At 37.2% G+C, this 15,440-nt stretch overlaps 1 protein-coding gene across 1 annotated transcript in view; it reads right to left on the reverse strand.

Annotated features, from left to right (window-relative positions):
• Positions 1-15,440, reverse strand: part of LOC106050160 (uncharacterized) — a 61,364-nt gene that overhangs the window by 29,606 nt on the left and 16,318 nt on the right. Inside the window, exons 8-14 of the mRNA XM_056017327.1 lie at positions 13,331-13,512; positions 9,911-10,074; positions 7,530-7,619; positions 4,353-4,506; positions 2,286-2,379; positions 1,513-1,557; positions 63-129 (exon numbers count right to left, since the gene is read on the reverse strand). Coding sequence (XP_055873302.1) covers positions 63-129; positions 1,513-1,557; positions 2,286-2,379; positions 4,353-4,506; positions 7,530-7,619; positions 9,911-10,074; positions 13,331-13,512 — 796 coding nt within the window. The remainder of the gene's footprint in view (positions 1-62; positions 130-1,512; positions 1,558-2,285; positions 2,380-4,352; positions 4,507-7,529; positions 7,620-9,910; positions 10,075-13,330; positions 13,513-15,440) is intronic.

Raw genomic sequence — 15,440 nt, forward strand, 5'->3', positions numbered from 1 at the left:
TAGTGTTTCACATCAGTGGGCCACAAAAAATACAACAATAATATAAACATCATTTTACTTACCGTTCCCTTGTCTGATGTGTGTCGTTGACACAGTGCCAGACTTCCCACTTGCTCCACTCGCCATTAACTAGACAGTCATGAAATCAATGATTGCTTCAATTATAAAGCTATCATTAATATTGTATAAATCTTGAACATGTCTGGCACGACATGGCCTAAATTGTGCCGATGTGCCGATGTGCCTAAAACTAAACCAAACTAATCTTGTGTCGATTTTTTTCGATTTTACAATTTAAATATGTAATCAAAGTATCTTAATACGGTAGCACTGTGGTTAACAGCTAACAGATACATTTAAAGTTAGATAGGAAATAGGCAAGGCTGCTTACTCTCTTTCTTTCTCTCTAACTTTCTTTCTCTCTTTCTCTCTAATTTTCTTTCCTTCTTTCTTTTTCTCTAACTTTCTTTCGCTCTCTCTAACTTTCTTTCTTTCTCTCTAACTTTCTTTCTTTCTCTCTAACTTTCTTTCTCTCTTTTCTCTAACTTTCTTTCTTTCTCTCTAACTTTTTTTCGCTCTCTCTAACTTTCTTTCTCTCTTTCCCTCTAACTTTCTTTCTTTCTCTCTAACTTTCTTTTTTTCTCTCTAACTTTCTTTCGCGCTCTCTTACTTTCTTTCTCTCTTTCTCTAACTTTCTTTTTCTTTTTCTCTCTAACTTTCTTTCTCTCTTTTATTCTCATTCGTCTCTAACTTTTATTCTCTTTTTCTTTCTAGCGTTCTTTCTTTCTTTCTCTCTAGCGTTATTTCTTTCTTTCTCTCTAAATTTCTCTCTTTCTCTCTAACTTTCTTTCTCTCTTTATCTCTAACTTTCTTTCTCTCTTTCTCTTTAACTTTATTTCTCTTTAACATTCTTTCTCTCTTACTTTCTCTTTCTCTAACTTTCTCCCTAACTTTCTTCCTATTACTTCTAGCCAATGAACAAAAGTAATTTAAAAAAAAAAAAGCTTCTAGTAACTGACACTGTCTGTATGTCTGGTAAAACGTTCAATCTACTAGTTATTTAGACCTTAGCAATGGTTTTTAATAGTGGTACCTTAAAACCCAACTTGTTATTTATCATTAGCTCAGCAAAAAACTGAAAATTAACTTAGCAATAAATAAGCATAGAACATAATTAGTCTAGAATAAACCCAGAAACATTTCGACACATTTCAAAAACAAAAACAAAATCGAATAAAATACTCCAAAACGACACAAAGATAAAGGCACATTCCTCGTTCCATATGCTAGGACAAATTTGTACAAATGCTCCTTCTTCCCTAGTGCTATTAGAGCATGGAATGGGTTGTCTGAGCTAGCCAGGAAAACCAGTGACTTGGAAGAATTTAGGTCAATGGTTAATATGCATGACTAAATGCATGATGCGTAGGACGTAATCATAAACATTAAGTAACGTCTGTAATAAGATAAGATAAGATAAGATAATATTTATCCAAAGCTGTCAAAACTTACTTTTCTTATTGACGTCTTCGTCCACTAAAAAATCATGATCGCTGTCTGCAAACAAACCAGAGAAAGAACAATTTAAAAATTCATGCCATTTGAAATACGGACAATTTTTAACGAAATAATATAAGCATCATCATTGGTCCCCTCTTCAGTCGTAGATCGACTATGGATCATCTCGAACAGTTTTTTATATGGCTGTGGAGCTCTATTTTGGAGAGACACTCCCGTATACATATATTGCAGGTCACCGAAAAAATAAATCTGTTTATCTCTGACCGGTTTCAAGCACATATTTATTCGATATATCTTTTTTTTTTCCTTTGCTCATATCTTAATCCGGTGATAAAATAGAGAGGTCGAAGAGCGAGCAACCCAAGGAGACTCTTATTTTCCATGACCATATATCTGCAAGTGTAAAAATGATCCTATTAAGAGACTTGTTCACTTCGACAAGTAGTTACGACTTCATTCTATTTCATCCAACGCGGTTCTATTTTGTTTCTCTATTGATATTTTTTTTTTCCTGTAACAAACATTTTTTTCATTTGGCAGAAGCTGAGAAGCGTTGCCAGGAGTCCCTTTCAATAAAGCCCTGACCTGGAAACAAAGTGATCTGATCAAAGTTTAAACCAAATCCACTTTTCAAGAACATGCTTTTAATGGTGGCTAAGTTTAGTGTTCAAGCGCGTGGATTCTAAATTAATAATGAAAATTCTTAACAATCAACCATTATTTTAATTTATTTATAAAATTAACATTGAAGTTTATATGTTTACCCCAGCCATCTGCAATTTCTTCATCAATCAACCCATCACAATCATTGTCGATGTTATCAGAAGGCTCTGGTCGACTGGTGTTGCATTCAACATCCTAGGAAGAATTAATACATCTACAAAGCTTTTCAATGAAAATATTAACTTGTAGCTTTATGTAACTGTCTGTCTGTCTGTATGTTTGTGTGTCAGGAAGGATTCTTCGCACCCAAATTTTATCAAGATTGGTGAAACGGTTTTGATTTCCATGCGAAACATACATGCATACATACACCTTACTTTCTGCTTTATATTATATATTACTAGTCAATAACATATAGTCATATAGCCATGAACTTGCGATGCAAAATATTCAATCTAAAGAAATCGAAGAATGCCATCCAGTGCGCTTAGCAGAAATCATATATAATTAGAAGGAATGGGGAGCATCTCATTACTATTCAGGAATCTGACTTATTATATATTTATGAAATAAGCAAAACCTTTAAAAAAAAAAACACAATTCACTGGATGGTGTTAGAATTCATACTATACATACAATACTATATTAGAATGAAATAAACTTTGTGATAACGCTACGCGGTTATTAAATTATCGTCAAATTATACATCGCCCAAAAAACGTCCCCTGCGCCAAAACGGTCGAACCAAAACGGTCGCGCCAAACGGCTGCGACAAAAACGTTTCATACAGTATAAATTAACACAATTCCCATAAAAATAATTCACTTGTCTAGTGCCATTAGAGCATTGTACGGCTGTACTGAATCGGCCATGAAAACCAAAGACTTAGGAGAGTTTATGTTTTTCATTATCAAGTAGGACTAGATTATCACAAAGACACACACTAGAAAAACACTTGGATACATGCTAGGTTAACACATGGACACACGCTAGAAAAACATTTGGACACATGCTAGAATAACACAAAGAAACACGCTTGATTATCACATGGACACACGTAGGACACATTTATCGTTTCTATTGAAGAAACATCGAAAATGTAAATGATAAAGAAAAAAAAAACTGATAGGCAATCTTTCAAGCATTTTAAGTTTAAGTGACAAAGTGCATCTGTCAGGGCCGGGTTTAAGGGAGAGTAGGCAGAGCTACTGTACCCGGGGTTTCGATGAGAGGGGCCTTCCCAGAATAGAAGAAAAAACTATAACAGAATTACGGGGGGTCAGAAACTTTTAGTATTGTTTTTTTTTTTTTTTTTTTTTTTTTTATCAATTTTCGTTTTTATTTTTATTTATTTATTTTTTTTTTGTTTCTCCCTGACATCCAGGTATCTGGGGCAATCAAGGAGGATATGTTCCACGGTGAGGTGAGAGTCACAGTACTCACAAAGTGGTAGCTCCTCTCTATTCAGCACAAAAGAGTGCGTGATGTAGGTGTGGCCAATTCTCAGTCTGGACATGGTCGTGCTACCACGCCTTGTCAGACCCTTAGATGTGGGCCGCCACCTGACATCCGCCACAATCTGCCTGAGTTGGTTGTGAGTCTCAGCCTCCCATCGGTTCTGCCACTCTCGATAGGTGGCAGAGGTAATACTTTGTCTCAGGTCCGAGCAGGGAATTTGGGTTCCTGACATTGCATGATTTAGGCCTATATTAAATTTTTATATTTTACGCCTTACGAAAGGCAACATTGTCGTGGTTAACCCTTAAAACGCGTGAGATAGTTTAGCCTCTAAACATCAGAATTGTAATTCCATTTTGTATGCACTCGTTCTAAAACAGCTCAGCACTTTAAGGGTTAAAAGAATGTTCCAAGCGGGCACGTAATATATACATGTAGAGCTACGGATTGATTGACAGCAGTGCGTCAACCCAGGGCCCTACTCTGGTCAAACTCAAACATCACATTTTTTTAGCGCAAAAAAAATCATATTGATTTTTTTTTTATTTAATAGAAGTCAAATGAGATTGAATTTACAAGTAGTCCATTTCATTCTTCCAAAATACGTTTTTTTTTTTTAAAGTTTTTGAAAACTTATGGGGGGGGGCCTCCACTAATTCCTGCCCTAGGGCCTCCGCTTACTTAAATACGGCCCTGTGATTTGAACATACCAATGAATACCCAGCCATATGCAAGAAAGTTATCGTATTAGCAATGCCGAAAACATAACAACCAAACATCGAATCCGATGAAGCTTGGATTTCTCTGAGGATCATGTATTCACCGACTAGCCAAGGTTCTTTTGCCGTTTTCCAGATAGTACTTCTGCAGTCCAAATGGAAAACAATAAAAACATTTAAAATACATTTAAAAAATATGACCTGCAAACAGTTAAAAGTTCCCCTTTTCAGACCTTGTGGCCTATAGGTTCTGTTTCTGTGGCTTACGGTCAACGAGGGTTTTATGTGGCTAGCACAACAACCAACCGCCTTTACTTTTCCCCAACTAATGTCAGGTACTTATTAGGGCTGGTTGGACCCAAAACGTTTATAAACTTTTTAACATTACAGGTGTACTTTCAGCTATGGGTTATGGTTACATATCAATTCCATCATCTTTTGGAAATTCTTTTTTGAATAAAGATTCGTTGAATATATGGTCACAAAATGTCAAATATTCTTCTTATGTAGAAACAGTCCGTGCAATATATCCATCCAATGTTTTTCTTTATATATTATTCAAAGCAACGACTTCCTTGTCAAATGTGTTTGTTACCGGATGCCCTTGTTTTCCAATCCAGATAAATTGTTCTCACATCTTTTAATATTCCAATTTTTTACTTTATTTCAACCACACATTAAATTAAGTTTTTAATTTATTTTTTTCATTTCTAGACAATTATTTGAAAATATAATAACAAGGCTTCCCTTCGAGTCCGACAATTAGTGAGGAATGCAGCATTTCCCGTGGCTGCGCAGCCCCAGCTGTGACCTACATATTTTGCAGGTAAGCATAACCATTTTTCGCAGGTGATCGATTTAGATTTTCTTTTCGTTGTCTGCGTCTGTCCTCAGCAACGGAGTTTTCTCTTCGTCTCCAATGTGTATCCCGCGGGCATTTGTGAGTGACCTCCAGCTGTCTCGTTCCGAGGCCGCATGCAACCAGGTGCTCTCTTTTATGTCAGCTAAATCAAATTGACGCCTATTTTGATCTTTGAAGCGTTTCCGTGGGGCGCCTCTGTTACGTCGACCACCTTTTAGCTTATTTAGATTATCTTCAACCCTAAAGGAGCATCCAAATCATGCAGAATATATTTCATTTTTTTTGCCATCAGAGCATGGAACGGGTTGCCTGAGTCAGCCACGAAAACCAGGACTTGTCATAGTTTTCTCTAATCATCTATCTGTTAAAGAAAATATATTATCGTTTAAGACAACTAGGAGTTTAATTAAGAAGACTCGAAGCCGTTAGTTTATGTACTGTGGTCGGATTTTTTTTAAAAGTTTGATAGCACCGGGCCTTGGCCGAATTTATCCGCCAAAAAAAAAAAAACAAAGCAATAATAATAATAATAATAATAATAATAATAATAATAATAATGGACTTACAAACTGGATACATGTTCATCTGACACTTGGACTCTGAAACTAATCTCCACTCTGGTTCTGCCTAGCGATTAATCCTCTATCTACATTACTCCAAGACTCTACAAACGGTTTTAGGGTTGACACTAAATGTACAAAATGTGTGTCCCACTTATTATACATGGATGATCTAAAACTATATGCAGAAACCGAGCAAAAATTACACACCTTAATCAAAACGGTAAAATGCTTTAGTGACGATATCTGTATGTCTTTTGGCCTGGATAAGTGTGGCATCATAAGCATTAAAAAGGGCAAGGCAACGAACACAAACATTGAATTTGAAGGCATCGAGGAATTGAACTCCGCCTCTATTTATAAATATCTTGGAATAAACCAGAATGCCAAGATAAACCATAAGAAATTAAAAGAGGACTTTCTTGGTAAATATAGGCAAAGAGTTAATAAAATCCTCAACACCAAACTGTCTGGCAGTAATCTCATCACTGCAATAAACAGCTGGGCCGTCCCTGTGCTCCTTTACACGTTCGGTGTGATCAAATGGACTGACACCGACCTACATGACATTGACAGACTCACTAGAAAATTACTAACCAAGTTTCGATGCCTACACCCAAAGTCCTCCACCATAAGGTTATACCTGCCCAGGAAGGATGGGGGTCGTGGATTGCAGAACATCTTCAAATTGTGTAAGATGCAAGTTTTAAAAATACGATCAAAACTGCTCGCCTCCAGCAACAAATTAGTTTCCTTCCTATGGAAATACGACTCCGATGCAACCCCTCTGAACCTACACAATGCTGATGTCAATATCGGTTTGGACGACGCAGGGCATGAGATTCGCCAATGGGAAGAAAAAACACTCCACGGAAAATTTCCGGCTTCATTACATGGGGACAACATCGACAAGGCTGCTTCCTTAACATGGCTCAAAGCAGGTCATCTCTACCCTGAAACAGAAGGCTTTGTTACAGCAATACAGGACAGAGTAATCAGGACAAAAAATTACGAGAAGCATATCCTGAAACTCAATGTTGTCGACAAATGCCGAAAATGTGGAAATGTGGGCGAGTCGATTGAACACATTATGGCAGGATGTCCAGCCCTATCAGAATCAGCCTACCTAGGTCGCCATAACCAAGTTGCAAAGTTAATACACCAACACCTGGCTTTGACGTACAAATTGATCGGTAAGGACACTCCCCCTTATTATAAATACTCTCCGCAAGAGGTTCTCGAGTCTACTGAACATCTGCTGTACTGGGACAGGCCTATTCTGACCGACAAAACGGTAGATTTCAATCGCCCGGATCTGCTGTTCATTGATAAAAAAGAAAAAACCGCTACCATTATCGATATCGCCGTACCACTGTCTCATAATTTGAGAAAAACTGAGATAGAAAAACAAAGAAAATATGGGAACCTAGGCTTGGAGATTAAGCGTCTATGGAAATTGTCCAAAATAACAATATACCCCATTGTTATATCAACCGAGGGGATAATAACAACTGACCTCACAGACACCTTCAAGGACCTTAACATTCCTAGGAACATCTTCGTTGCCTGTCAGAGGGCGGTACTGCTGCAGACCTGCCACATCACCAGAAAATTCCTCAGTGGAAACTGTTAAAGGGACTACGATGAATTTTGTTTCTCTTTAGCGAAACTCGACCCTGGCAGTGCCAGAGAATGACTACTTGTTCATTTCTAACATAATAATAATAATAATAATAATGGACTTACAAACTGGATACATATTCATCTGACACTTGGACTCTGAAACTAATCTGTTTAATAATGATCATAGTCGCCAACATTCCCCGAATCGGTAGGCTGGACAAATGAAAAAATGAAATGAAAATAAGAAATGATTTGAAATGAATGATTACTGAGTGCTTTAATACCGATATATATATATATATATATATATATATATATATATATATATATATATATATATATATATATATATAATTCTCTTCATGGTTCAAGAGTTTGGACACGCAAAAAGTAGAGGAAAGATCTCTCTTTTATTTCTGCAAGTCGGATTGACTATAGTTACTCTACGAAAAAAAAAAAAAAAAAGAGGGGGGAACAAGTAGTATTCACCCGTCACAAAATAGCAGGGCCGGACTTATCAGTTGTGACTAAGAAGTCATTCTACCCCACATGGTTTTAGTCACTAAATAGCAGGGCCGGACTCAACCCTTGTGGGGCCCTATGCAAAACGGATTTCGTGGGGCCAAGTTTGGGTAGGGATACGGATAATAAGTGAAATTTAAGAGTTTGTAGTAGGAAATAAATTCGTCTTTGCATTTTATGCATTCTTTACTGCGTACAGAATTACTTTACTTTAATCTACATTTAAAAAAAGGGGTATTAAAAAATCAGCATAGTTAACTATGTGCAACGAGTACCCCTTGCAAACTCCTCCCGTACCTCAAGGGTACGTGTACCCCACTTTGGGAAACACTGTTCTACCTAATTAGTGCAGAATAATGCATTCATACTGCATATACAAAGTCAGCATTACAGACCACACTGTATTCGGGAGGAAAAAAAACTACAGCGAAACAGGGATCAGTCCTAATAAAGGCACGAACCCCAGACCCTCCGATTCAATACTTCGGGCCTAACAGCAACAGTACAAATAGACTCCTCCAAAACAAACTTTTTTTTTTTATCGTTATGTGCTGCTGGTAGATGGATTGGTTCATAGTGCTGCATTTCTAATGTAATAAGTATGCATCCGACGGAAAGGCAATTACTGACACAGTTACGGATCCGCTGCGTGGTGGAAAGAGAAAATAGCTGTATGGGCAACATCGTTCCAAACATAATGTCCAGTTATCTATCTTATTTCCATGGGGATTAGTGTGCAAAAAAAAAACGCTTTTAGTGGGATGGCAGTTAAAAATAAGCGTTTCAAAGACACCCTTAAGAACTCTTAATAATTAGCCTCCTTCAGTCGTAAAACAAATGTGGATCATCTCATGAAAATGAGATTAGTGCCTTGGCATTAGTTGTAGCCGGAATAATGTCGCCCACACATCAGTTCCCCCTCTCCACGCAGCAGATGTATCCAAAGGAACGGCAAGTGCTAATACAGTTTGAGGTCAACGGCGTCGCAGGCTCTGTCAGGGTGTAGTGCTGAGTGTTGCAAATGGCTTAGGATAGCCGGCTCCTGGGTTTTCCTAAGGGATGACTCCCGAAGCCTTTCCCATGATTGGGTATAGCTGCAAGGCAGAAGATATATGAATTCAGAATTTTACTTATCCTAGGTGGGTAGCCAAGCATGGCTAAAAAAAAGCCCAATCTGCCCGAATCTACTGGCTTAGGCGCCTTTTACTCGCTTTCGCCCTTTCTTTGTTAGTGGAAACAGTTTCGCCGGACTCAATATCTGAGCCATAAGTGAAGGCGAAGAGCTGGACTGGTTATCAGAAGCTTTTTCAGACGCATGCCATTAGAAAGCATTTTATTGGTAGTGGCATGCTTACATCCATTACCACGTCTGGCAATGACTACCTTGCGGAACCAAGAGCTCTCTCAAAAAGTGTGATATTGACATTAACGGCTGGGAAACACTAGCTCTTGAGCGCTCCTCATGGCTTGAAGCCGTTAGTTTTGAAGTCTCACGATACGAGATATTTGATTTATAGAAATTTCTTTTAATAAACCCTAATGATTTGGCACATTCCTCATCCCATATGCTAGGACAAATTTGTACTAATACTCCTTATTCCCTAGTGCTATTAGAGCATGGAATGGGTTGCTTGAGCTAGCCAGTAAAACAGGTGACTTGGCAGAACATAAGTCGTTGGTTAATATGCATGATTGAATGCATGACGCGTAGGACGTAACCATCTTCTTTTTTGAAGTAACGTCTATATTATATAAGATAAGATAAGATAAGAAGAACGCCCAGTATGAAAGAACGCAGAGGCAACAAAAGGCTGCGAGAGGAAGCTTCTCTGAATTCCTCCCAACTTACCCATGTCATCCATGTGACCGGCTATCGAAAGCGAGGATTGGACTTTACAGCCATCTTCGTGTTCATTGGAAATGAAAAATGTGCACATCTTCGAACGCGAAGGAAGGAGCTATATAAATATCTATATGTTTACCTCCAAGAGTAAAAATTGAAGTACATATTTGTTGGAAGCAACAGAGAGAGCGCCACTCCACCTCTACTAGCTGAGTCAAAGCAGTTAGGTCTTATAATCTGCATGACTTGTATGGGGTGATTGCTTGTTATCATTTGAGGACCGTCTTCTCCTTGTAAGAAGAACTTATGATTTTGAAAAAAAAAAAGTAATACTTTTAAGCTTTAGAAATGTAACTAAAAAAACAACAACATTAATTATACATTTAGCATTATGAATTTAACAAAGGAGAAGAAACAAAGAATACTTTTTAGCATTAGAAATGTAACAAAAAGAAAACATTAAAAAATACTTTTTTTAAAGACAAGAAATCGCATATATTATTATCCAGCCTTAATTTTCCCCGAAAATAAAATCATGGTTAAGATTATTTACTGATCGTCTTATCTAATTTAAAAAGTAGAATGTAAGGCGTATGTATGTATGTATGTATGTATGAATGTATGTATGTATGTATGTATGTATGTATGTATGTATGTATGTATGTATGTATGTATGTATGTATGTATGTATGTATGTATGTATGTATTTATGTATGTGACGAATAGATATCAAAACCGTTTGACCAATCTTGATAAAACTTGGCAGGAATGTTCCTTGGGTACTAACCTAGAACGTAGTGTATGTATTGTAGCCCTAAAACAAACTAAAGACCCTCAAAAAAAATTGACCAACTCTATTAAAGCTATAGTATTTTATGGATCTAGGCTTTGTTTACAATGTTGACATGAGAAAAGATCGAAAGGATTTAGATCTACTTCTAATTTAAAGAACTACACTTTGCGCAGATAGTTTTTTACTTTGACACATGAATATACAAAATATAGTCTATTTATTTCATTATTTAATAAAATTAACCTTCAAATTTTTGTTTCAAAAGCATTTTTACATAAATTCGTTATTTATATCTGCGAATTCAGAACGTCCTGACTTACTTATAATACCATTCATTTAACAAATCGGGTAAACCCGTTTTAATTGTACTTTATATCCTATTTATCTATTGCTCCTTTCGTTTTTAATAAATATGAACGTATCGGCTTCGGGTAAACCCTTTTTCACAAAACTAATTTTATTTTTGTAGCAAAAGAGAAAAACTTGAAAGGATCATTAGCTAAGTTTAACATACATCTAAATCCATTCAAGATATATCTTTTCTTATTCCGTGGCCTATTTTAAATTTATTTTCATACTTTGAAAAAATTAAAACGGTCAAAGGAAAGAGGAAGAGGGGACGGCCCAGGAATACAGATGCCAAGCAGATGGGCAAGACGTGGAAACAGTTGGAGAGATTCGTCCAGAACCGAGACGCCTGGAGGAAGCTGGTTGGTGGCCTATGCCCCAGAAGGGACCAAAGGCAGAGATGAGATGAGATTGTCTTTCAAAAAAATAATTTTAAAATGTTCTTGTTTTTCCAACACGGGTAGTAAAGCCATTTTGCATTAATAATACTCAAATAGGAATAGTGTCACGAGTCGAGTCTGTCACCTATTTCGACCAGTTTCTAGAAGCAAGTGTCCAGCGTAAACAAGTTAATTTTAGGTATCCAACCAAAGAAAGAGTTTAAGGGAAAAAAATAGCATACGTCAGCTTCTAGAAGGTCAAAGTTACTAAAATAATTATCTGAGAAGTTTGCATAATTCTGGAATGTACGATTAAGAAAGGTATAAATTAGGGGAAAGTCAGTTAGTAATAGTTTGGTAGAGTAATATCAGCGGGTCCATTAATTAAAGTTTTATAAATTGAAGTAATATTATTAGTTGAAGTTGAAAGTTATACTAAGTGAAGTTTCATGTATCTTTAAGTTTTATTTATAAAGTATCAAGTCAAGTTGTTGTTAAATTGAGAAGTTAATTTGATGTGAAAGTTGAAGAAGTAGGCTATTATTAAAGAAGTTTGGAAGAAAATACAAAGATGTTTCTTCACTTCATTGAATTATCAAGTTTGATATATAATCCCCGGCAAGTGTTGTCGTCAAAAATAGATAATAATAATAAGCCTTGTCTTCGTATCCGAAAATTAGTGAGGAATGCAGTATTTCCCGTGGGTGCGCAGCCCCAGCTGTGACCTACATATTTTGCCACATCCAGGGCAAGCATAACCATTGTCCGCAGGTGTTCGATTTAGATGTTCTTTTTGACGTCTGCGTTTTGTCCTCAGCAGCAGATTTTCTTTTGGTCTCAAATGTGTATCCCGCAACCTTCGTGAGTGACCTCCAGTTGTCTCGTTCCGACGCCGCATGCAGCCAGGTGCTCTCTTCCATGTCATCCAAGGAAAGTTGACGCCTAAGCTGGTCTTTGAAAGGTTTCTGTGGGGCGCCTCTGTTACGTCGACAACCTTTGAGCTCACCAAAAAAAGACGTTCGTCTCCCATACGGGATACGTGCCCTGCCCAGCGTAACAGTCGGACCATAAAAAGTCCCACTATAATGTCCATACCGGCGTTTGCAAGGACATCGCTGTTTGTAGTGCGGTCCTGCCACCGTATGTCCATGATTTTTGTAGGCAGTCGGAGCGATTTGTTCCGCCAAACTCTCGCCTGAAGGCGTCCAAAAACGCTACTGGTCCAGGCCCTGGCCAGACGGTTATCAACTTCCCTTGAAAGTCAGGCGTCATTTGACACTACACAACCTAGATATGTGAAGTGGTCTACCACGTTAAGGGGCTGTCCCCTTTACTGTGATCCTTGTGGCTGAGAATATTTCATTGGGTGACTTCTGGAACATGACTTCTGTTTTCCCGAGGTTTATAGATAGACCGAAAGAGGCGGCAGGGTGTGCTAATTCGTTTACCGAGTTCTGGAGGTCATGTTCATTGTGAGCTAGCAAGGCGCAATCATCGGCATAGAGAAGCTCCGTTATGACCATATCCTTTGTTTTTGTATGGGACAGCAGACGTCCGAGATTGAACACATTGACGTCAGAACGAAACCGGATGTAGATGCCTTCGTGCAATTGCTGCTTCTTTTGACCCAGCGCAAAAATACTCTCTAAAAACATTGAGGGGCTCGCCAAACAGTACTGCTTAATGTTTACAATTCCTCAATGCACAAATTGTAAGACAAATTTCCTTACGGATAATAAAGATTATTATTATTATTATTATTATTAATTCAGATTGTAAATGCAACAGGCAAAATATTAAACAGCTAAATTCAGAAAACATTGATAATCACTGTTACGAAAGCAGTTGTCATAGGAGACTTAAAAACATAGCGCTAATATTCTTTTCAATTGATCCTTGTGTAGTCAGGTAAAGAAATAATTGTCCAAAATGTTTAGCTTGATCCGTGATTGGGTGTCGGAGAAATAATGTGTACAAACTTTTTACCAGACAGAGTGAGTTGATATAAGCTTTATAAATATGTTGAAAGACCACTTACAGAATGCGTATCTCCAGCCATTGGTATAGTGACGCTGACAAACGATCTCCCTGATATTATGGCGACACTAGTGTTGTCCGTCACAGAAAAGATCAGGTTCTCTACTATATGTTCAATGCTAATGCTGTACATCTTAAAGGTTATGAACTCTGTGCCAAAACTTACAGTTGGCAGGAACATTTCTGTTTAGATACAAGAGTGGTGACTTGAAATCATCTATCATTCTGTCTATGTATCTGTCTATGTATCTATCTATGTATCTATCTATCTATCTATCCATCTATCTATCCGTCTATCTATCTGTCTGTCTGTCTATCCATCCATCGTTCCAAATATATATCTACCTATGTATCTAAATACCTATCTTTTTACCTACATATCTATCTATCTATCTATCTATCTATCTATCTATCTATCTATCTATCTATCTATCTATCTATCTATCTATCTATCTATCTATCTATCTATCTATCTATCTATCTATCTATCTACCTATACATATACATATATACATACATACATATATATATACAAACATATATACATATATATTCTCACAACCTGCAGTATTTTCAACTTATTTACGCTGAGGAAACTTGACCGAAAACACAGAGGAAAAAACCTGCATCTATACTGCCCTAAACTTGAATAGGCAAACAACTGGACCATAAAAGACTTTACCATCCTGAATCTATACTGCCCTGAACTTGAACTGGCAAAAGACTGACCTATAGAAAACTTTACCACCCAGCATCTATGCTGCCTGTGAAGATCTTGTATATTTGAGTGATAGATGTGACGCTCTTTTGTTTTGATTTAAAGATGTCTTGATATTACAATAAGATTGTGTTGAAATGACAATGCGTTTCCGGTGTAATATTTTAATGTAGATTTGTATTTCAAACAATTACTAAACACTCAAATAAGATCTTCATGCCGGAGATTCAAATACAGATGTTAAAGATGTTAATTCAAACAATGAAGATCCTTCAACAATTAAAAAAAAACAACTTCTGGAACTAGAAATCACTTGAGTTAAATACACATTGTACAATAAAATTAAACAAGGTAACTATCTACGTTCCAGCTCATAACTACCACTTGACTGGACTAGATTTTTTTTATAACTGACTTTTCTTTGTTCTTCCCAAACTTTTTAGTCATTAACCTCTCTCTCTCTCTGCACTTGTAAATAAGCCATGCCTATTACACCGCTACATCCTCACTTCTACGTCTACGGTCATTGAATACAATCTTTACAACGAAAGCATGCTCACTGCAAAAGCTCGTTGCTATGAAGATGATTGCGCAGAGCTAAAAATAAACCTAGCTTCATTATGCTACGTGACACTGCCCTGAACCTGCAAACCATTTGACCACAATAAACTCCAGTCGTTTAAGAGACAATGAAGTAATGTAACATCTCCCATTTTGTATATAGACTTTAAATTGCCTTGGCATTTAGTGTAGAGAAATGACCAGGCCTAACCAACTGGACAGTATTTACTTCATACCACGCAGAGAGATATCTACAATATTCCAACAAAGAACAGGACCCAACCCACTGTTAAATTACCATCTTAACTAAATAAATTCCACAAAACTTGTAGACACTGCATTCGTCTCTACTGCGCAGTAAACCATATCATCTTTTAATCCACCTTAGGCACACCCTACTTCTTGATCTACTACAGCCCAACATGACCAACACCCTGTACGGCAGTGCTGAACAACTGAAGAGAACAGCACACTATTTTTCCTTGAAACAGTCTGCAAAAGAGCTCACAGCTCAGCAGCAATAAAGCTGGCTAGAAGAAGAAGAAGAAGAGAGACATATAATATCTGGACCCCCAATATCTCAAACATCCTGTGGAGTCTTGAAGTCTCAATACAGCACAGCAGCTGCCTCAATTATATATTATTCGTTTACTGAAATATTCGATGAATCTATATAACCTTGAATGTCCTTGATACATTTTGCTGTATGTAAGAATCATTAAAGAAAGCCTTGACCCTCTTTGAATGCCCCTTTCTAATCCACGTTAGGCAGAAACTACTACCACTACAGCCCAACATAACCAACACCCTGTACGGCAGTGCTGAATTACTG

The sequence above is a fragment of the Biomphalaria glabrata genome, chromosome 18 (genome assembly GCF_947242115.1).
Source record: "Biomphalaria glabrata chromosome 18, xgBioGlab47.1, whole genome shotgun sequence".
NCBI lineage: Eukaryota > Metazoa > Mollusca > Gastropoda > Planorbidae > Biomphalaria > Biomphalaria glabrata.